The following is a 24,566-nucleotide window of genomic DNA, read 5'->3' as shown; positions in this document are numbered from 1 at the left end:
CCCTATATGCATCACCTTGCACTTGTCAACATCAAATTTCACATGTCATTTAGATGCACAATCTTCCAGTCTCACAAGGTCCTCCTGCAATTTATCACAATTCGCTTGTGATTTAACTACTCTGAATAATTTTCTATCATCTGCAAATTTGATTACCTCACTCATCATATTCCTTTCCAGGTCATTTAAAAATATATTGAAAAGCACCGGTACAAGTACAGATCCCTGAGGCACTCCACTGTTTACCCTTTTCCACTGAAAAAATTGACCATTTAATCCTATTCTCTGTTTCCTGTCTTTTAACCAGTTTGTAATCCACGAAAGATCACCGCCCATGAGGGACTTTATCAAAGGCCTTCTGAAAATCCAAATACACTACTTCTACTGGTTCACCTTTATCCACATGTTTATTAACCCCTTCAAAAAAATGAAGCAGATTTGTTAGGCAAGACTTCCCTTGGGTACATCCATGTTGAATGTGTTCCATTAAACCATGTCTTTCTAAATGCTCTGTGATTTTCATCTTTAGAATAGTTTCCACTATTTTTCCCGGCACTGAAGTCAGGCTCACTGGTCTATAGTTTCCTGTGTTTCTATGAGCTGTTGTGTAGACCCAAATGTTTGCATGGAAACTGTCTTATGAGGCACTATTACCATCTGTCTTATGAGGCACTATACCATTTATCTATAAATTTATAAAAGTGATCATGGTGGATGTTTTAGGTCTTTTTTTTTTTTAAGTCTGACACATAAAGCTGGGGGAGTTTGCTTTGGCTTGCTGTACAATGGAACAGTCAATTCACCTTTTTATTGCATGCACCAGACACAGCATCCTATGGAGAGGACAAGTTTAGTTAGTCCAGTAATCTGACTGTGTGCCCCCTGGTGTTTCAGAATAACTATAGTTTAGCCCTTTATAATGTATTCTATGACTGTGCAGCTTCTCAGAGGCTTCTCTTCCCCCCTATCGTCACAGTAATGACAGTCAGCAGTTAGGGACATTTAGGACTGTGAAGAGAAGGGGGAGGGGTTGATTTCTTAGCTGACATCTGAGCAGACAGAGAAGAGCACAACCTCTCTGCTCCTTAATCCAGCCCCTCCCCCATCTCTCCTCCTGCATTTCAGGGAACAGACGGGGAAAGGGTGATTTTAAAGCAGAGGCTGCAGAGCAAAGAACAGACTGAAAATTATGATTTGAATTAGCATAAGTTTGAAATTTGTGAGCAGTACTTCCAATTTTTCAAGGCTTCAACCCTGGCCTTGATGAATTGCTTTGCTGCTCGCAATTTTTAAATTTGTGCTAATTTAACTCTTTTTTTTTGTGTCAGTTACTGGGCGCCTAATTTCTGGCAGAACCACCAGACAAAGTGGAGCAGAGCCGGCAATGTATACATCAGTTCTGGCTCCCCTGAGAAAAGAACAGAGCCAGTGTTTGCACGGATTATTTATGGACCCCTCCCCCCACCAGTCCTTGCAAGAAGCAGAGAAGAACAGAGGGTTGACGCTGCTTATCCCGAGACAAGAGCAGCCACATGGCTTTGATTTGGGTAGATACGTATGTGTGAGAGAGTTCACGCTTGGCCCCAGTCCCGCTCATCGTAGCACTCTTTACAGTTCCACTTTATCTACAGATTAAGCCCTGACTACTGTATTTTATAACCTGTGTGCAAATGATATGTGCAGGTTATAAAATAGGAGTGCATATGCGCACATTCATGCTCACAAATGTAAAAACCAAGTTCGGACTTATCAAGGAAAAGCAGTGGTTACTTATCCCAATAAGTTCCAATTTACGCGGGCAAATAGCCAGAGAAGTCTGAAAAGTTCTACTTGTGTATCTAATTAGCACGTTTTAGACTTAGTTGGATATGTAAGAAAGCCGGAAAAGTACAAAAAAAAATGATATTTATCTAGATAAGTTCAAATTTGACCAAGTACTGGCAAAGGCGCTACTTAGCTGGATAACTCATAATGTAGCCGTTTAAGTGTGAAAATGAAATACCCGTATATTTCTACTTTGATTTTAAAGGGATACACAAATAGACTTTACTTACAGCATATAGACGCATTTAACTCGCCCTCCCTGTAAGGCGGCTTTTACATGTGTACGGCAAGGGGCTTGATAAAATGCATGCTTCAATGAAATTACCAGTTTTATCAATTAGTCCACCACTTTACCCATTCATCTGCAGCTCGTGAAGACCATTCTGGCTCTTCAGTCCGAAGTCCCTCCATTCACCCAGATCCCCCACCCAGTCATTTTTGTTTTTAAACTTTTAAGATGTTTACGATCACTTACACCAGAAATTGAGCAGGAGTAAATATACGCAAGTACAAGACTTACTAAGCACGACACTTTGGCAGGGTGTAAAATAGCAGCATATCTGTGTATTTATTTTATTTATTTATTTAAAAATATTTCTATACCGTCTTTACAAACAGTGTTTAATCAAAACGGTTTACAAATATCAAATAAAATAAAGATAAAAACTAACTAATAAAACTAAAAAATAAGGGTTACTTAAAAATAACTTAGTTATAGAAGATATAAAAATTACAAAAATTGTTCATTAACATAAAATAAAATTAAAAAATAGGTAATTTAAACAAATCAGTAAACAAGTAAAAGAATCGGGATCAGGTGCCAAAACTGGGAATATGATGCATTATTTGGTGGATGGTATGTGAAATGCGATTTGAAATAAATGTGTTTTTAAAGATTTTTTGAATTGTTTGGAATTGGATATGGATCTGATAGAGTCTGGTAATGAATTCCATAAAATGGGGCCTATGACTGAAAAAATGTTGGCCCCTCCCTGGAATACCCTGGCCTGCCCTTTTTTTTTACTCGCGGTCCCCGATAAACTCACGTACGTTGCGGCTTTTAAAATACCATATTCTCGCATATGTGCCATTTTATGCGTGCACATTTTTTTTTTACACACATCTTTTGAAAATTCCCCTCTAAGTGTGCATAGCGAGCTCATACTGTTAACCCCATCAAAGAGAGGCAATCCTGTGAACACAGGTCAGGAATGATGGGAGGAAAGCAGTGGGTGTGCGTTCCATTTTGAAACGTATATATGTGCTATTTTGCCCCAACCGGGCCACCCACACAAATAGCAGTTGTAAGGTACACAGATGCTTGTAAACACGTGCGTCTTGCACTTGCTAACGTTCAACCCGGAGAAAGACAGGTAGTTGCCCGTTGACAGTTTTCCCTAAAATACAGGGGTTAAAAGCGTCCATGTGGTTTGTAACTATGCCACCCTTTCAAAAATTGCCTCCTTATAAAGTTAAGGAATATTTAGGTTTCTCATGCAGCTAACCAGGGGAAATTTCCTATTTCCTTATAATCAGCATTAGCTGTCCTGGAATCTGGCTCTGCACTATTTATATAGTTGAGTGCCACCTCAGTTATATTTAGCATGATACCAAAAGAAAATCGTAAACAAACCAAGATTAAGCAAGAGGTACAGAGGGGTATATACCTGTGACGTTGCGCAGGGCTGACAGGGCTTCACAATACTTTTCCAGCAGAACAGACAGGGATAGGTTTGCAGACGATTCGCAGTGCAGAACTAGCTAGGTAGAAGACAAAAAAAGAAGTTACAATATAGTACACAAATAGCCTTAAAAATTCCATAACTAATACAAAATTGATGCTTCAAAATAATATCTTCATTTTTAGAACTACCTTTATTGGTAAAAATATGACTGTAAGAAAAAGAAACTAAGCAGTGGAATGCCAGAGCTGTCAGCACTTCCTCCCTGGTAGAATAGCGGTATTGTCAGTAGTAGTGCTAGTAGTTTAAGGTTAATGTGCTCAGCAGCAAGCAGGTAGGACATATTGTGCTAAGCAAGATATTCCTTTACTTGGTTATAGTCTTTTCTTTTTATCCTGGCAAAAATGTTCCCTAATGCCGATACTTTAAAGATCTCCTTGTTTCCCTCCCAAAAACTTGACTAGTTTTCAAAAGACTGGTCTTTTTATATCTCGATGTCCTTATGTGCTAGGGATGTGCAATTGTTTTTCCCGAATTAGGCAATTTCAACAAAATTGCCTAATTCGGAATGGTTCGGAAGAACCGAAAAAGATTGAATTTTTTCCAAAATTTCGGAAAGAATTCATTTTTGGATTAGTGTACACTAATGGGAATTAGTGCGCACTAACTCTACCACATTAGTACGCACTATCGGTAGTTAGCGTGCACTAAGGAGAAAATTGGGGCCCCCGAAAAAAAAAACCTCGAACCGCGGGAAAAACAAAACATTATTCAGATCCTATGCTGGCAACCAGCAGTGGCTTTTTCCTATTAATTAATAGCAGTTTATGGACTTTTGGTCCAGGAATGAATCCAAATCTTTTTTAAACCCATCTACACTAACAGCCTTAACCACATCCTCTGGCAACGAATTCCAGAGCTTAATTTTGCATTCAGAGAAAAAGAATTTTCTCTGATGTTTTAAATGTGCTACATGCTAACTTCATGGAGTGCCCCCTAATCCTTGTATTACCTGAAAGAGTAAATAACCTTTTCACCACCATTATCTGCACTCACATATTCTTAAATACACATTTATAAAGACTGCACTCTGCAGCCCAAACACATTTCGGCCACAACTACATTGAACTGCACATGATGACTGCCACAGTAATATTTCTTAACATCTACATTTCCCTTTAGATAAAGCAATAGGGACGGGGAGATTAAATTAAAAGCCATTTACCTGTATAAATAATGTTAACTCAGGTAAAAGACTATTGAAAATTGCCTATCTTGTATGCGAGTAAAAGCAGGCAACAGTGGAAAAGCCCGCCCTCCACACTTTTACCTGGATTTTTGTGGAGGCATTCCAAGGGCATAATTAAGCTGGGTGGGAGGCAACAATGTGTTGGTTTGCATTTTCAAAACTATGTTCATTTTGATTGCAAAAAGTATCAGCAAGTGCAGATTTCTGTGGGTACCTTTCCTTGAGCAATTTTCAAAGGAAAATATTTTCCCTTTGAGAAGGGATGGTGTTAAAGAAAGCCAACAAACTTATACCATCATCATTCACTTTTTAGAATGTAGTTATTCCTATTGTCACCCATGCAAAGAGAAAGGGGATAATTCTCAATTTGAATTTGCAGATGTATGCTCAAATTAAAAGCATTGTGAGATGAGGCTACTACAAATCATTGGGGTCATTTATCAAAGGCTTATCGCACACGAAAAGGCCCTTTTCGCGTGCGATAGCATGCAAACTAGGGGAGGGGGAGGGGAGGAGTTGGGGCGGAGTCTGTGTCTTTGCTGCCGGCGATAACGTTACCAATGTTATCGTCGGCAGTAGCATGCCAAATAGCGCCACCTTTCACGATGGTGCTATTCCGTGCGAAAGCTGGTAGCCGACATACCGTGGTAGTGCGAAGGCTGCGGGCTTTCGCTGGCCTACCCCCCCCCCTTTTCACTGGATTCATCAGGTTTTTAAATCTTTGGTAAGCAATTATGGCTTTCAGTCTGTTATGCAAGCCTTATTTTTACCGACTCTAGATTATTGTAATGCCTTACTGATTGGGTCAACTAAGATATTATTATGTGCATTGCAAGTCTTGCAGAACTCAGCTGCCCTCCTCATTTCTTGGTCTAGCCTGAGACACCATATCTATTCTCTGCTTAAAGAATCGTACTAGCTGCCTATGCATGTTGACACACAATATGCTGAAGGTCGAGTCTCTGCCATGGATAAATCACATGTTGCATATCCATAGCCCTCCACGGAACCCTACAGTCACCCCCAAAGAGGGCTGTTAAGACATTCCTTCCATTCGTTTGGTTCATCTCCGTCACTGGCCCAGTCCTATGAAGCTCATTGCATATGGCCTTACAGACTGATGAGTGTACAAAATCCTACCAAAAATTACTAAAAAGACACTCTTATTTCAACAGGCCTTTAAGGATTGAGATGACTTTGTATAAAATCTTTTCAAGTCACGAGAGAAAGTTTTGCTCCAGTGTCTTTGGCTTTGTTTAATGTAATCTTTGTTTTGTTTTCATTTTATGAATATACGTAAATTACAGTAAGCCATCTAGCACTGCTTATAGGTAGTCTATGCATTTTAGAAATAAAGTGGTGCAAAATCTGCACGTAATAGTACCAGTGACCTTTAGTCCTGCTTGCACAGTTCTGAAAATTTCCTTCAAAATGTATCAAACACTAGAGAAGCCATTTCTGTTTCAATTGTTTACACACACTCTGCACTTTTTTGGATTATCAATACGAGATATTTTGAGATTCAGAATCATTAAATAAAATGTGCCAATTACCTCAGAATTCTATACACTGCACTACTTTGCTCACAATAATGTATGTTCAAAAATGAATCTTGCTCTATCAATCAGGCTTACCTTTTAAACTTGTGTCTCTCAACAAAGGATCCTTCTGCTAAACTGGCTTATTATTTAGCATCTTCAGTACAAAGAAACAGAGAAGCTGCAAGTAGAGAATAATCCCTGTACCATTTGCACATTGCTACTGGGTTACTGCAGATCCCACTCGATCACAAGCCATACTACAGAACTCCTTTTCTATCTAGGCACGTTTGAATTCTATAACTGTTTTGGCTTCCATCACCTCTGTTCCAAGTGCCCACCAACCTCTCAATCACACTTTTCCTTATAGCCATTCTGCAGTGCCACTTAGGAAGACACTGAGAAGGAATGGGCTGAATACTGATCCTTATAACAAGTACAAGACTGCTCACTTTTCTCATCAAAGTGGATCCTGTTCTCGGAGTCTCCTTTTGCCTAACCAATTTTGCACCCAGTTTATCATTTAATTTTCTCTATCTGCCAGACTGATTAGTTTGCTAACTAGTCTTTTTTTTTAATTTTTTAATGTATCAATTTGCACATCAAGAAAACAATCTTGTGTGGAAAGCATTTTACAGTAAATATTATAATACACAAATCAAATACTCTCCCATATCATTATGCTTTTAAAGTCCTCGTCTAAGGGGAGATTTTTAACACAACCTTAGGAAATAGATCATATGTTAAAGAAAGACAGGGCCTTATACAGGAGTATTATCCATTTCTATACAAATCCAGCTGAAAGCTCTTGTACTATTATTTATTTATTTATTTATTTATTTGTTTTTATATACTGACATTCGATCGAAATATCACATCGGTTTACAGGAAACTGAGAGATAGGGCGGGGTCCGCCCTATTTTACATTGTAACATGGAAGAATATAACTATATTACATTATAATTATAGTACATTATAACACGGTAACAGTAGAACAGGTATAGTACATTATAACACGGTAACAGTAGAACAGGTAGATTGTAACTATAACTATATTACATCATGGAAGCAATGTTTGCAAAAACATGGTGATCATTTAGTTATGAATTAAATGACAGGAGGGGTTGGGAGGAGGGTCGGTAAGGTGAGGGGATTGGGGGGAGAAGGGGGGGTTGGGGAGAAGATGTTAATATCTCAAGAGAGTACTTTTTAAAATAATTCTCTAACTGTTCAGGTTGAAAGAATATATATGAAACGTTTATATTTTATACTACATTTGCATGGATATTTTAGAATATACATGGCTCCCAGCTTTTGAACTTGAGATCTCAAACTCAAAAATTGCCTCCTTCTGAACTGTGTACATCTAGCCAAATCTAGGAATATCCCAATTTTTAACCCTAAAAATAATTCAGCTCGCTTTCGGAAATATGATCTTAAAATCCAATCTCTATTGGATTTGAGGAGAAACTTTACAATCAATGTTGCTGGCTTCACTTGCTCCATCTGGGAGGTTTCAATTATATTTGTTATGTCCAGTCCTGGAATTTCTGGTTCTACAGGAGTCAAAGGGGTCAACACTTGGAAGCCTTTTTCCCCTTCCTTCTCTTTTTTCTTGAAGAAAGGTATATAATATACCCAAGATGTAGGGGGGATCGCCGCCTCAGGAACCTTCAATATCTGTAAGAGATATTGTCTCCACATATCTCGTGGGGTAACCATGGCATCTTTTGAGAAGTTTATTAAACGTAAATTTCTCCCCTTTATTTGATTCTCCATATTTTCCATACGGTTCATCAAAATGGTGTTTTCCTTAATTATATTACATTGAAGATTTCTCATTTCTTTTATGTCCATCTCAAGCTTTTGAATTTTAGCCTTTTGTATTTTCTGTTCTTCCTCTACCTTACAAACTCTTTCCATGGTGTTATTTATCAAAGAGGCCAAAAGGTTAATTTGATTAAAAAGGTTATCATTGACTGTTTGTACAGCTTCCCACATTTTTTCCAGGGAAAAAGCTTCGGGATTAACTAATTCCTTTTTATCAGGTAATTTAAAAAGTACTTTCCTTTCTGTTGGAGGCTGTTCCATACAGCCTTCAGCGTCTCCCAGGCCGGTCTCTGCGTCTGAGTGAAGCGTCAGTTGTTTCTCTCCTCCGCCTTCCTCGTCCTCCGACGAGCCTCCAGCGGTTTCGCTCTCACTCCTCTGAAGCAGGCCGCTCCCGTCCACCTCACGTAAGGCTGCGGGATTTCCTGGGGGCATCCGAAAAACCGGGGATAAGGTCATCTGAAGTTCATGCGGGGAGACGGTTACCTCTTCCACCCGTTCTCCCCGCTGCGAGCCAGCATCCGGTTTCCGCTCCTATATCACATGTGAGTCCATTGGGCCTTGAATTCGACACTTTGACAGTGCTCCCAAACTCTCTCTTTCTTTAGCTCTTCTTTTCCTTGTGGAATTTGGCATTTTCTACACAATTTGCTTATTTCCCTCAGAGCCCAAGTCACACACGTCCGGTCCTGTCGGCCATCTTAGATCCCCCCTTCCTGCTGACTAGTCTTCTATATGGAACAGTGTCAGAGGTTTTACTGAAATTCACATAGATCAAACCTACTGTGCATACACCTCTACTCATCCCATTCCCTCTGGATCTACTACTGTGGTCACTTCAATTAATTCTACCAAGTTTGTTTGGCAAGAACTTCCTCTTGCAAAACTATGTTGCTTAGGATCCTGGAAACCACTGACTTCAATGTATTGTACTATTTTTCACTATTCTTTAATTACTTTGTATAGAGATTTCACACTAGCTCTGGTCCTCATGAGCCACAAACAGGTCTGGTTTTCAGGTTATCCACAATGAATATGCATGAGATAGATTTACATGCTCTTCCTCCTTTGTATGCAAATCTATCTCATGCATATTCATTATAGATATCCTGAAAACCAGGCCTGTAATGTGGCTACCCCTGCTGCAGACTACCCAGTGCGGGTAGTTTTAAAATGATGCTCAACAGGGCAATAATTAAACTGCTTGCATTCTGCAAAATATATGTGTACTTTTTCTTTGAGAATTAATGCAGGAACAAAATATCCATAGACATTTGACTGCTTTTTCTGTAGCTACCATTCCCATGAAAAATAATACATGGAGATTTGAACATTCGATTTACATATGTTATTTTTCTTCCTGATCAAAAAATGCCCTCAGAAATACCACTTCCAAATCAGCTACACCATGCATACTGTTTTCTGTGGTGAGGACAATTATCAGACAGTCCTTCTGCCTGGGTAAACAGCTTATGAAAGTTGCACTCTATGTATGACCTGTGCCATTTTCATGGACAAGTCATACAAAAGAGATAAATCTAAGTATATGACTTAATGTATATTTTTAAATGCCTAGTATCTTGCCAAGTGAATATAAACATTTATGTACAATCAAATGTAAAAACAAGGTATCACTGCTGTATAATATGTATCTTAAATATATGGTTGACTGAACGATATCTAATGACCAAAAGAAAACAATACACTACAGTTGCCAGAATGAGCTAAGGCACTAGGAAAGTTGTCTCTCTTGGGATCATAAATAACTGAAATGTATAGCCTCAGGCTTTCAGTACAGAAAACCAGTTAGTACAGTAGCTTTGTGTGTCAGAGCCATGTGGTCTCTGACAGGAGTTATCAACCCTAATCTTCAAGGACCATGAAGAGGCCATGTTTTCAGGATAGCCACAATAATTATTCATTAGATATATTTGCACACACTTATAATCTTATTTTGGTATGGTTGGTTTGACATTAATAGCTGTGCTAGGAGAGAATTCAGATAGAATGAGTTGATTGGTGTTGTAATAGTTGGTGATTTATGGGAAAGTTTAATAAGCATTGCTTACAGTATACAATTCTTGACCTTATATGCAAGTGTAAGACTCCAACAGTCGATGTATAGTAAATGCTGAAACTATAATATTTTTATAACTAAAGGGGCATATTGTCAAGAATGATGGTCAATAAATGCAACACTACAATAAAATACATTAAATGGATCATATAAAAAGTCCAAGACATTAAACTATGGATTATAAAGCTCAACTCAGATATTTCAATCCCTGCCTTGGATAGATAACCCAAAGACAGTTCTCATTTTGTTTTGGTTGGTTTTTTTTTTTTTGCTCCAATCATTTTCAAATGCAAAGCAATTATTTTCTCATATTAGTTCTGTATCTATATGTTTTTCTCTTGTCTCTCACCCCTTTGCTCTGATTCTCACATTACCAATTAATAATTACATAGTAAATGATAGCAGATAAAACACCAAAAGCCCATCTAGTCTGACCAGCAGGGATGTTATGCACATTTACCCTAAGTAGTTCAAATTCCCACAAGGAACCCAACCCCAAACCAATTGTGTCCCCTATGTTTGCAAATGTCAACAAAACTTTCTTTTAAAGCACAAATGGATTATAGACATTCATCTTCTTAATACATAGTTTATAGCAGAACATGCAGATATACAGTATACTAGTTTACATACAATAGCATCAAGTACAAAATTTACTGATACTAACTGCACTAGTACCATCCATTTGCAGTCATGTTTCTCTGTTTCTGTGGATGGGCAGACTAGATAGGTCGTATGGTCTTTTTATGCCATATTTCATTTGGCTCTTGCTATTTCTCTGTGATTTGGAAAAAGGGTCACCCTTTCTGAATCAAGTGGATCTGCAATTAGTAGATTAGAATCCAAGTGAGATGACAATTGCATGCAATCCTTGGCAAAAGGCTGTGATCAGAACATCTGTAAGCTTGCACCTTTGAAGCTGATTCAGGGGGCTAAGGCCCACCATCATGTACCATGGTTCTCATTCATACATCAATTAAAATGAATGCTGCAACAACATGAAAGGAGGTGGAGGAAATATAAATATGAATCTTTGTTAATAATTGAAAATTACAGATTGCAGGTTTGTAGCATATTCAGGCCAGCAGCGGCCTCAGGAACAGTCAAGGAACACCACAAGACTTGACTAACTTAATGCTGATGCAATTATTTATTTGCAGTGCTTCACAGTTACATAAATCAAAATAGAAGCTCATCTTGCATAAGGCACAAATATTAAGTAGACATATGACTTACGGATGCACTGCAAGGTCCTACCAGCTCTCCTGGGGCCTGCTCAAGCTTGCTAGGCCTGGATTCTGATGGCAGGGTGAAGGGAACCTCCCTTCACCCAGAATCCCTTGCAACCTTCTGCCTTAAGGAGGCTTGGGTTAAAAGCCTGAACTGGGCTCCAAAAAGTAGATTAAGGGATTTGATGGTATACTCCATCACATACCCTTCCCCTCAGCTTGGCCTTGTCAGGTCAAACGTCCAGATGTGCCGGAGTACACCCTGGCTCGGCTTCAAGTACGCTCCCCCCCTCCGGATATACTGTCCCCACTAGCCATGAGTTGTCTCCATATTATCGCAAAATGGTGATAATCTTGACTCAGGATTACTGGGTATGGAAGTTCAGGGAGCATACCTGCTTCTAGCATGGCTTGTCCTGCAGCAGTTGTCATGAGGATGTAGGAGGTTGAACACTTCTGTTCGTCTCCATGTATACATATTAATGTCTCTTTCCTCTTATAGTTGATGTGTCCTTTACACAGTAAGTCCTGGCAAATGAGCATTTTGCTACATTTGGAAACTACCAAGGCCTGGGTAAAGGCTCCCTCCAGTTCCACCTGGATTATAAAGTCCTTAAGTTGCACATATGGGACTTCCAAAAATTGCAACTTTGGAGTTTTGACAACTTGTGATCCCAAGCGTGTTTCCACATGTCATTAACATTCTGGGGCTCTGTCCCTGTTCTTTGCTCCTTCTCACATTGTTCCACTAACTTGCATTTGCACTCCAGGTCATCAAGCTAAGGACATTCTTACTTTGCATGACCTTCTGTTTTACAGAAAGAACACTCCCTTAGGGCTGGTCAGGTTTCTGCCCTACCAAGTCATTTAAAGACTCTTCCATTTCCAGCTGCCTAAAGGACAGCAGTCTTCTTCATGCCCCTTCTCTGCACGAAGGGAACAAAAAGAGAGCATCTGCAAATGGGATGTTCTTGCCTCCCTGGATTCCCCCTTTTTTTTTTCCAGGTTGTGGATTGTCACTATTTCAGAGCATTATTTTTAGATATGTGTCCTTCCCCCTCTGGCATTGGTTGGGTCACCAGGCAAATGTTCATATATTTGCTTCGGCCATACTGACAGCCCTTTGCCAAGTATCTTCTCTGTCTACAATAAAACATGTTAAAACATTCTGGTCACCTCATCTCAAAAAGGATATAGCTGCACTGGAGAAAGTGCAGAGAAGGGCGACCAAAATGATATGGGGCCCTATGAGGAAAGGCCAAAGAAGTTAGGGCTGTTCAGTTTGGAGAAGAGATGACTAAGCGGGATATGATAGAAGTTTACAAAATCACAAAAGGACTTGAACAAGTTAATTTAAATTGGTTATTTACTCTCTCAGATAATAGAATGACCAAGGGCACTCCATGAAGTTAGCAAGTAGCTCATTTAAAACAAATTGAAGACAAATCTTTTTCACTCAGTACATAGTTAAGCTCTGGAATTCATTGCCAGAGGATGTGGTTTCAGCAGTTAGTGTTACTGGGTTTAAAAAAGGTTTGAATAAGTTCCTAGATGTTAAATCCAAAAACTGCTATTACGATAATTAATAAGCAATAGTAGCTTGTGATCTATCTAATGTTTGGGTACTTGCCAGGTACCTGTGACTTGGATTGGCCACCTTTGGAAACAGGATACTGGGCTTGATGGCCTTGGTCTGACCCAGTATGGAATTTCTTATGTGGATAAGATTGGTGACTGGAAACTGGGTATGGAGGCCCAGCTCCCTGTCTTAGAGTTTTGTTGCTGAGGTCCTCTATCCTCTGTATCATGCCAGCTCATTGTTATGGGTTGTCTCTCTAAGTCCCTTATGCCAGTGGGCATTGACTGTGTCTGGTGGAAGGCTTCTGCCACTTCCAGGTCTCTCTCCAGGGTGAGCCCGGGGAAACGGCAGACCTAATTCTGCATGGGCCGGCCCAGACCATCTAGAAACTGCTCTAGGAGTATTTAGTAAGCAAATTCCATTCCCGAACACACCTTTGGCTAGAGCCACTTCCATCCAGCATCTTTCAAACAATGAAAGAAGTTTTGGGGGTTCTCCCCAAGTTGTAGGGTCACCCTTTGGAACTGCTGCCAGTAGTATTCTGGAGAGTACCCAGCTTTTTGTAGTGTAACGGCCATGATGTCCTCATATGAAACCCTCCCATCTGAACTGGCTGCCTCCCACTGGTGGGGAAGGGGAAGAACCCCCGGGGCCCTTTGTGCTGTGGTGGGGAACTTAGTCTCTTGTGCACTCACTCTCTCCTTAACCCAGTCACTGATAGCTTGGTACTCACAGAGATAGCGATCGCCAATTGGAATCTCTCTCAATAAGGCCGCATGAAGCTTGAAAAATAGGATACATGCCAGTATGGTGAAAATCATAGTGAATACTACAAAAATCATAAGAAGAAAACAACAGTGTCCTTATCCATTCTGCGCATCCTTCTCCTTCTAGCTGATATCTCTGGATCAGTGTCCATAAAACCCTCTCCAAAAAGGGTAAGGAAATTGTCCTGTCCCTCTAGCATAAACCAGAGGGGGGAAAAGTCCAAAAATCCCCTCCCTCTTTCCTCTGAATAACAAAAATCCAAAAAACTCTTCAAGAGTCATTCTTCAAAATGCTGTTCAGTCAAAACCTAAAGCAGTCCTCAGAGTAATGCCATCCACTGTTAACTGGATGTGGGAAATAACTGTTCCTCAAAAATCTGAAAATCTTCTTCCCCATCTGTCAACTTCAAACACGCTGTCTTTTTGGTCTTGTCCACTGTGAGGCAGACAAACCTCACACCATCTGGTCAGTCCACCTGGGAGATTGCAAAGACCTTTTGCACATGTTCAACACATTCTTATACATGAGCCTAAGGACCATCCCATAAGAGGGATGGGTAGAACAAGGAGGAAAGAATCCAAAATGCAACTCCCTCCTTCTGGAGGCTATATCAGGCCAAAATATAATAATGTCATCAATAAATCTTATAAAGGGATCAAACAAATAGTATAGCAAAGCCAAAACATATTATCCAATAATAAGCTATACTGGAAAATTTAAAAATATATATAATTTATCAAGAGTCAAATGAGTCATAAATATATAAAAACCTAACTATAATATTAAAACATCTTATAAACCTAAACTTGTGCTACTCAAACCAAAAGCATTAGATAGAACCAAATAAACAAACATCAAATGAAACCAATAAATCGCAATCTCATCAAACTAATAGTTAAACATTGACACTGATGGGACACTGAAAGGTCTTTTTTCGTATACATGCACATGTAACCAAGAGCCATTCTTTGGTTACCAGGAAGACTAGCTAGAGTAGGTTAGTGTAGGGGAGCAGGACCCATTCAAATTCCAGTTCCTCCCTTTGAGGGGCCAGGGAATGATTGTCCTCCTAAGAGGCTTATAACAGCTCTCTCCTGAGTCTGGAGGCAGTCGTGTATGATTTTTGGAAAGTTAGGAGGTAGGGAGGAGCTTACCATTTTACCGGCCCAGTTAGAGGGAACAAGCTAACTCATCTTGGGATTCCTGACCAAGGTCAGGAGGGTTTTCCTGCCCATCTACTCCTTAACTGATTTGGATACTCCTTTGGGTTGTTTTTGGGATTTTAAGCTTTTCGTGATAGAAGCCTCACTGGATCCCTGGACCTTTCTTGGATACAGGGCATGGGGAACCCTGTGTTCAGGACGCCCAGAGATAGAGAAGACCTGCCCTCAGAAGTGGTGACCTGTTGTGAGGAGTAATCCCGATGTTATATTCGGTTAAGGGAAAAGGATATTGAGACATCCAGGAGGAAGATTTTTGGCTGCCCCTTCCTACCTGCAGTGGAACAGGGTAAGAGAACTTGTTTCCATGGATCCCACCTATAAGGAATCCAGAGGAGAGTGAGAGATTGAGATAAATCTAAAGGAGTAGAAGAACCTAACTATAACAGAGCTACAAGAATTTCAGAGGATGCCCCTCAGGAGCCTTGAGTCCCTGGGGAGAGGCAAAAAGATTATACTGTGTGCAACGACAGGAGTTTTGGCCATCTGTGGAAGGGATTTGCCTGCCCAGCTTAAAGGTTGCCCTCACCATCAGAAACTCCATCTCACCTAATCCAGGAGCATGGCAAGATTCCTGCACAGACAGAGGTGGATACTATAGTCAAGAGAAGAAGGTTGTGGTACTGGAAGCATATTTATTGGAAGGGATGTGAATCGGGCTTCGGACGATTGAAAATATTGTCAATATTTTCAAAATCGTCAGAAATTGGGGGCTCCCCCAAAACGATAGGAAAACCCCACAATATTGTTCGTGGGGGTTCTCTTATCGTTTTGGGGGAGGGCAAGAAAAACATCACACAAAAATAAACCCTAAACTCACCCCGACCCTTTAAAACTAATCCCTTAGCTTCCCCCACCCTCCCGACCCCCCAAAAAACGTTTTACAGGTTCCTGGTGGTCCAGTGGGGGTCCCGGGAGCGATCTCCCACTTCTGGGCCGTCGGCTGCCACTAATCAAAATGGCGCCGATGGCCTTTTGCCCTTACCATGTGACAGGGTATCCATGCCATTGGCCGGCCCCTGTCACATGGTAGGAGCACTGGATGGCCCGCACCATTTTTAAAGATGGCGCCGGCCATTCAGTGCTCAGGAGGCCCCCCCAAGCTGGCCAAAAGTTCTTTTTGGGCCGAACGAGCCGTCCGGCGCGAACGAGCCGGGAATCACGTGACGCCGCGTCACTCGACGTGCCACCGACGTCACATGCTTCTCGCCAAGGATTGCAGAAATGACGTCCTCACTCCTCGCTCGATCACCAGGGAGTTGTGGTAAGTCTGGGGGGGGGATTAAGGAGGGTGAGGGGGTTTAATTTTTTTTTTGCACATATGTACATATACCCAACTCATTGGATTTTTTTTATGTCCATATTGGCCGCAAGTGGGACCCCCTTTCGGACATAAAAAATATGAACATAAAATTTTGCTCTGCACATCCCTATTACACACACACATATACACAAGAGACAATAAACAGAATAACAAGACTACTAACAACCCAAAAAAAACAAAAAAGGACAAGATAAAAAATGAAAAATTAAATAAAAAAGAAGAAAAGAAGAAAAGAATGTGGTAAAAATACAAAAAAATCATTAAAGAAATTCTCAACAATTTTAGAGTTATTGAGAATTCTATAAAAGCATCAATAATAATCAAAGATGAAGTGCAAACAACTGAAGCAGTAATAGTTGCTGATAACTAAAGTCCATTATTCTGCTAAGTACAAATGGCTCAAACAGTGGTTGATGCCAAATAACTCAAACCATTATTCTTCTTCAGAACCAAACATGTTTTGCTGAGTCAGATATAGTAAACCCTGACAGACCTGGTTACATCAATTTTAGTCCAAAACTGCCAGCAGCTGACAAAGATGAGCCATATACAGTATATACTAAATAGGGTCACCAACAATACGGATCTCTGAGGTACTCCTCTTGTAATCAGTTTCCATGAAGATCTTCCATTCCCGATTGCAACTTGTTGTACTCAATCAGTCAAAAATGATGAATTCCAGATATTCCAAATTTCTTAAACTGAATTAGCAAGATACTATAATTGATTGCATCGATGGCTGCTGAATGTTGAACAAAATTACAACTTATCTGAATTCCTGATTAAAACCACATCTTACTGTATTCAAACGAGACAGTAACAGTATCTCAGAGCTAGAATTCTTTCTGAAACCAAATTGGCATTTATCTAATAATGAGTGAGATTCCAAATACTCATTCAGCTGTTTCAACACTCTGATTCACCCACTTTGGCCACAAAAAGCAGCGACAACCCTGAATGGTAACTTGCAAATATAAACGCATCCAAAGATGCATATCTAACTGAAGCCTGTTTCAAAGGGGAGTGGTAATTTGCCCTTGATCAGGGATGGGTTCATTATCACAGTTACTGGAATCTGGGTAACCCATCCCAGGAGCAGTGTAGGATTGCAATACAGGGCGCTGGGCTAACCAAGGGCCAGTCTTCCGCCTAGCCAGCTGCCTCCCCCCTCAGGTTCAGCCCTTGAGTCCTGGGGTTCAGTAGGTCTTTGCGGCAGCAGTACACGATAGCGAGCCCAGCCTGAAGCAAGACCGGACGAGGCAAGGCTGGAAGGCAGGAATCAGGAACGCTGCAAAGGCTGGACAGGCAAGGTCAGATGAGGCAAGGCTGGCACTGTGGACAGAGACAGGCTGGAGTAGGGTTAGACTGGATACTGGAGCTGGACACAGAACAAGGACTGGGGCTTAGAACAGACAGAGACAAGGCCAGGATACTGGGGCAAGGCAGAAGCAAACCAGGGAAAGTATACTAGGCAGGACAGGGCAAGACCAAAACAAAGACAGGACAGGACATGGCAAAAAGGACAGGACTGGGCCAGGACTAGGCAAGACAACACAGAACAAGAAACACAGAAGCCCAAAGGCAGCAAGGCTGGAGGTCCAAAGGCCCCTAGGTAGAGAAAGAGGCCTGAATAGTTGAGCAAGCCCGGAGGCCACAAGGCAAGATACAAGACAAGAGTGGCCAGGTTAGAGAGCCAAGGGTGACTCTGTAAAAAGGCAAAGGTCTACTGGCAAGTCTGGGTTACATAGGCCTGAGACTTGGGCGCGGCAAGAGCAGTGAGGAGGAGTTAAGCGAAGCTGGTGGTGAGGCTTGCTGAAGGCCTCTGCAGGTGAGGAGGAATCATAGCAGGCAAGACTAGGCATGGAGAGGCTGCATGGCAGGCGAATCCGTGACAGACACAATGTCTACAATAAAGCTTGCATAGCCATGCAGCTGAATATCCCATCTAAGTTAGCCGGATACAGCTATCCAGCTAATTTAGGCACAAGGCAATTTGACATCGAGTGTAAATATATTATAACTGTCTGAAGGGGGATAGGGAATTGGCTATATTCAGGTTCATGTTTGTTTCATATAATGCTATTTTAGTGTTTTAGATATTTTATGAATGTTGAATTGTGACTCACCCTGATCTTTATGAAAGCACGAGATAGAAATAATTTTAAATAAAATAAATGGGCATTCATTAGGGATGTGCAGCAGGGACGAATTCGTCCCATTCGGTATTCGTATTCGTGGGGAGCCAAATCCGTTGCATCCATTCTCGGGGGACACCGATCCGTTCATTACTTACGTATGTATTCGTTTCCCAAAAGAACACACCCCATCCCAACCCTTTAAATTTAATTAACTACAATCCCCCACTCTCCTGACCACCCCAGGACTTACCAAAAGTCCCTGGTGGTCCAGCGGGGGTCCTGGCGCGATCTCCTGCACTCAGGCTGCCAGTATTCAAAATGGCGCCGATAGCGCCTTTGCCCTCACTATATCATAGGGGCTACCGGTGCCATTGGTCGGCCCCTGTCACATGGTAGGAGCAATGGACGGCCGGCGCCATCTTGGGTCAGGAGTACCCCCAAGACTTGTCAAAAGTCCCTGGTGGTCCAGCGGGGGTTCTGGAGCAATCTCCTGCACTCAGGCCGTCAGCTGCCGGTATTCAAAATGGGGCCAATAGCCTTTGCCCTTACTATGTCACAGGAGCAAAACGAATGCACACCCCTAGCATTCATTGACTGAGAACTTCCTAAGGATAGTTATATGGTAACTCCTTTCACATAAACTGGAAAGTATGTCAAAAGTAATAATTTTGAATACAAATGATTTGATTTTCGCTTTGGATCTGCTTTTTGAGAGAGAAAATCTCCGAATCCCTGTTCCCATCAACTGAGCCATCCAGATTTTCTCTCTGAATTTTATTTTATCACCTAAAGAACAGGGAATACAAGTTACCACTGATTAATAAATAAGCCTTGTCTGATCATCTTCAGTACCATATACTTAAAAGCTACATGCAGCTGAGAGAATCCTTGCCTATACCGGGCCAACTATTCCATGATGGCTCCACTGAAAAATTCTTGCTATGAGATATATGCAACCTGGAGATTCTTTGCAGGTTTTGATAAGTAGGCTTTTAATACTACGCTTCCCAAAGTCAATCCTTGAAGCAGCTCTCCAAGGTCCTTCTGGGAGAAACAAGCAAATCATTCTTTTATGGCGATATCGAGTGGGGCTAGTCAAAAGGGAAGTATTGGAAATATCACTCAAGCGCGCTCCATCCTTCTCTCTGACTACAGGAATCAGCTGTTGCAGTACTTGGGCTGAAGTGGAAGAGTGGATGCAGCTGGAAATGAAAAAAAAAGCAGAACCTTGGCTTCCTTCTCAGAAGCAGATGGGAAGAAATAAGGAGAGACAAAAAGACCTGCTAATGTTTGAAAGTTCTTACAGCAGGACTTGAACTGAAACGCTGGCAGTGCTGAAATGTTTCCCTGTGGTTATATAACACTCACGGTATTGATAGTACTATACAGCCACAGGAGATCATAGAAGAAAAAGAAACAAAGCAATTTCTTTCCATAACTGCAGGACTCAATTGAGGTGCCATGCTTCACTCGGCTTCTTTGCTTTTCCCAAGAGCTATTTCAGTAAAGTAACACAAACCTCTTTGATTTGTCCAAAAGTACTACAGAGCAGGGAGCTAAACATGCCTACCATACACCAATTTCAAGACAGAAGGGGAAACGCAATTTTTTTTTTTTAGTGCTTTCCAACTCAGAGAGGAAAAGCAGTCATGCAGGGATTCAGTCCCTTCATCTGCTCGTGTGTCTATCCAGAGACACAATATCTTTCCTCCGAGTGCACTGATCAGGGACAAAATTGGCGTGAAGGCCAAACATGGCCCTTGTATTTTTCCTATTGAAAATGGCCTTCATTTGCGTCTCCACTGACTTTGCCTGCTGTTACTCTGCTCCCGAAGCCTGACTGCTGGAATTTGCTCGCTGCCAGCCCCATCGGCAGCTCTCTACTGCGGACTTTGTACCCGCCCACCTCCCTACCTCATCAGGAGGCGCCTACTGAGGCTCCAGCGCATTGCCAGAGGCGCCGTGCGCCGGAGCGTTGCGCGACGAAGAAGCGCGACAAAGGGGCTCGCCCCTTAGAGCGACCCTCCATGCAATCGACCTCACTACCCCATCGAACTAACCATAACCAAACCCTATGATTCCCTTGCTCTGTAAGTTCTTACTTTCTTTTAAGTTTGTCTTACACTATGGAAATCACCACCATTATTGTTAATGGTCGTTACAGTAGTTTACCCACCCGCCGCCATAAACCTCCTCCACATCACATAGCGGCCCTAGTTCTGCTCGTAGCTCCTCACAGACCAACTGTCCTACTATGCACTGCCATCTGCATATTGACCTTTAATGCTCAATCTGTCAGGAAAAAAGCACCAAATCATTTATGATTTAATCTCCTCTTATTCTCCTGATGCAGTAATAATCATTACAGAAACCTGGTTACATGAGTATGACAATATCATTTTAAACTCTATCTGCCCAACTACACCTGCTTCTCTGAACCACGGCCAAATCGAGGCTTGCTGGCAATTAAGTCATTTCTACATCCCCATAAAAAACACTAGATTATCAAAGTCCTTTTGAAATGTTACTAATTACTAATACTGCCTTTAATCTTTCTACAATTTATTGTTCTCCTGGGTCACTTTCTCATGATCCTTCTACTCTGCTTGAATCTTTAACCACCCTACCTGTTGATTTAAACAATACTATTATAACATGTGACTTCAATTTACACAATATAGATCCATATAGATCCATGTTCCCCCATGGAAACATATCTTTCAGAAGCTTTTTCCAGCCTAGGATGTTCTCAATTAATTAACCAACCCACCCATAAACAAGGTGAAACCCTTGACCTAGTTCTCTATAACACCACCTTTGCTTCTCTAACTGCCACTATCTCTCCGGTACCATGGTCAGTCCACTTTGTTATTTTAATAACTGGCTTTCTCAAATCACAAATTTCCCAATCAAACTCACACTCCAACTGATATTAACATTGAATTTGAAAATTGGAACAATATACTATCTACCTCACTTGATAAATTTGCACCCAAAAAACTCTGTTCAGTCTGCTCACACAGAAATGCCCCATGGTTTTCCCCAGAATTACATCTTATGAAAAAAGAATAGCCCTTTCAACCCATACCGTGGTAGATTGCTACGGGACATCTGTGAATCAATCTCCCCTTCCTTTATTCAACTTTCTCTGACTTCCGGCATCTTTCCCACTGCTCGCAAACTTCCATTCTTCCTATCCCCAAAAATAAAACAATAGACGCTACAGTCTTAAGTAGCTATCGTCCAATCGCTTTACTAACCACCTCAGCTAAGTTAATCAAATCAGTAGTTCTACACCAGCTAAATGATTACATTTATGAAAATAACACCTTACACCCAAATCAACATGGTTTCCACAAAGATCATAGTACTGAATCTCTTCTCTATTCATCCTTGGACTCCATAATCCGTGGTTTTGATTCCAATATAGATTATATTCTCATATTCCTTGACATTTCCACTGCATTCAATACTCTAGATCACAACATCCTCTGTTCTAATCTTTAAAACATAGGTATCACCAGCAAAGTCCTTGATTGGTTTAGATCCTTTTTATACCACCGACCACAATAGATCAACCTTGGTCACCATCATTCAAATTGGTATTATACTGACTCTGGAGTCCCACAAGGTTCCGCTCTCTCTGCAACTCTATTCAACATATATCTTTTACCTCTATTTCATCTATTATCAGGTCTCAACATAAATTTCAAAATATTTGCTGATGATATCCAATTCATTCTTCCATATGATACCTCATGGAACCCTTTACTTACAGACAAGTACATGGCTAACACATAACCGTCTCACCCTCAATGCAGCTAAAACCGAAATTGTACATTTATCCACTATTTCAAACTCCTCTTGTGCCCCTCCAACTGAACTTATATTTGAAAACTGCACTATTCCTATACATAGCCAAGTAGGCAACTTAAGTGCCATCATTGATTCTAAACTATCCATGTCCACAAACCTTTCAGCTGTTACAAAAACATCTTTCTATAATATTCACATACTCAAACAACTCAAACCTCTCCTTTTTGCTGACAACTTTCGATCTGTCCTTCAAGCTCTAGTCCTTACTAGTCTTGATTATTGCAACTCACTATACATTGGTCTTCCTGATTTCATCATACAACCACTTCAACTGATACAAAACTGTGCCACTAGACTCCTTACTAATACATCACGCAAAGCTCATATAACCTCAATTCTATACAACTACACTGGCTGCCCATTTGTCAACGTATGCAATATAAAATCTTAACAATCATTCACACCTTAATACATGTTTCCTCAATATGGTTATTTTCCTCTCTTTGTCTTTATCAACTTCCTTGACACCTACATACTACTGATAAAACTACCTTCAAGTTCCCACTGTAAAAGCTGTTAGACTTGATCTAACCCATAACCCGAGCCTTTTCTATTGCAGGTCCTAGACTATGGAACTCTTTACCCAACTAAACATGAATTCAAAAAGCTATAAAAACTCATCTATTCTCATTAGCCTTCCCTGATCCACAACCTTAACCTTCTACTCTTAAAACCCTTAAGATTGTTTCAACCCTCCTCTTCATATTCCTACTGTAATTTTTTTGACAAACATTTGTTTTTAAATTTGCTCAGTTAATTGTGTTTTTACCAGTTATGTATGTTTTATAATGTAAATTGCCTAGATCTAACATTGTCTATATAGGTGGTATACAAAAACTTTTAAATAAATAAAATAAATAAATGACCACAACCTGAGGAAGCGAAGGTTATTTTCCATAGTATCACATTGAATAGCTATGGAGAATTCATGCATATGCATGATTTTCACTTCTTTCCTGGTTTTGGGTTATTTTTTCTGTTAAGGATATGCAGTGTTGTGTGCCCATGAGACTGCATTTCATTACAGTTGACTTTCCTTACTGAAATGCCACTCTTAGGAACAGATTTGGAAAGAGAAAGCGAGATGTCTTATTAATATGCATTAAATTAAAGGAATATTGGGTCCTATCCTAAGGCAGGTCTTCTGCTGTCTGGGTTGGCTGAGGCAGGGAATGCTGCAGAAGCAGTGTTAACCCCCAGGAAGGAATGGGAGAAGGTCATGTTCATTATTTAAGGGTGACCCCTAGTGGCCAGATTCAGGGCCTATGATTGCAGAATTCTGGAAGAAGTCCTGGAGCAGGGGCCCTTGGCTTAGGATCATTGCTGAAATGAGCACACTAGATATACTGGGGGAGATGGGAAGGAATATCTCAAGGTAGTTTCAAATGAAGCTCACGGTGCCGAATATCAACCCTGCTTCCAATTAAGGTGGAAGTACAAAGGAGCAAGAGGAAACAGCTGAGTAAAAAAAAAAAAAAAAAAAGATTAAGGGGATACTTAGGAAGAATGGTGACTTTTTTTATTTTTTTTGTACCAGAAAACATGCAGTCTTCCTCCTAGAAAGTGAAAGCTGACAATGTCAAGTGTGTCTCAGAAGGTCAAACAAAACTAAAAAAAAAAAAAAAAGACAAGAAAAGTAATAGCTTAAAATGTAGAAACATATAGTACAATACCCAAGGTCAGGTCCTTACAGCAATAACATTCTTGTTGATTTCAGCTGTCAGTCATTTTCCTCTTTCAGGAACTATTTCACTGGAAATGCTACTTTAATTTGATGTAATTTATTGCAGAACAGAATCCAGCACAATTTTGGCAGGAACAAGCACAACCTAATTCAGTATATACTAAAGGCAGGTGTTGAAACACAGACCATGAAAGCATCTATTCAGCGATGGACAAAGGACGATAACGTGAAAGAACACGCGATGCTGGATTTGAGCTGATTCTTTATAGCCAACAGCCTTCAAAGAGCATATCATGTAAAGGAGCTGCCCTTGAGAGGATTCAGAGCCCTCTGCAGAGTCAACAAGGTCGAGAGGGTTCACCTCAATCCTGTGTGACTTTACTATGCTGGAAAGGGCAGCGGGCCGGCAGGGTAGTTTAATGATGTGGAGCTCAGAGCTGTAAAAAGCAGATAGCCAGGTTTCAGCAGCCATCTCTAGAAAGCGATTTCTGACCTTCAGCTCCTCGTGTTCAAGCTTGGATGAGACGTTAAACTCTTTTTGGAAAGGCTGC

General features: G+C 40.8%; 1 protein-coding gene across 2 annotated transcripts in view; it reads right to left on the bottom strand.

The window, feature by feature from the left end:
• LOC115084059 (corticotropin-releasing factor receptor 2) overlaps nt 1-24,566 on the bottom strand; it is a 670,575-nt gene that overhangs the window by 565,847 nt on the left and 80,162 nt on the right. For both annotated transcript variants that reach the window (XM_029588361.1, XM_029588363.1), the window contains exon 2: nt 3,492-3,585. In XM_029588361.1, the coding sequence (XP_029444221.1) occupies nt 3,492-3,585 (94 nt within the window). The remainder of the gene's footprint in view (nt 1-3,491; nt 3,586-24,566) is intronic.

The sequence above is a fragment of the Rhinatrema bivittatum genome, chromosome 2 (assembly GCF_901001135.1).
Source record: "Rhinatrema bivittatum chromosome 2, aRhiBiv1.1, whole genome shotgun sequence".
NCBI classification, from domain to species: domain Eukaryota; kingdom Metazoa; phylum Chordata; class Amphibia; order Gymnophiona; family Rhinatrematidae; genus Rhinatrema; species Rhinatrema bivittatum.
The sequence above is the reverse complement of the archived record's forward strand: the minus strand, read 5'-3'. Positions and strand labels throughout refer to the sequence as shown.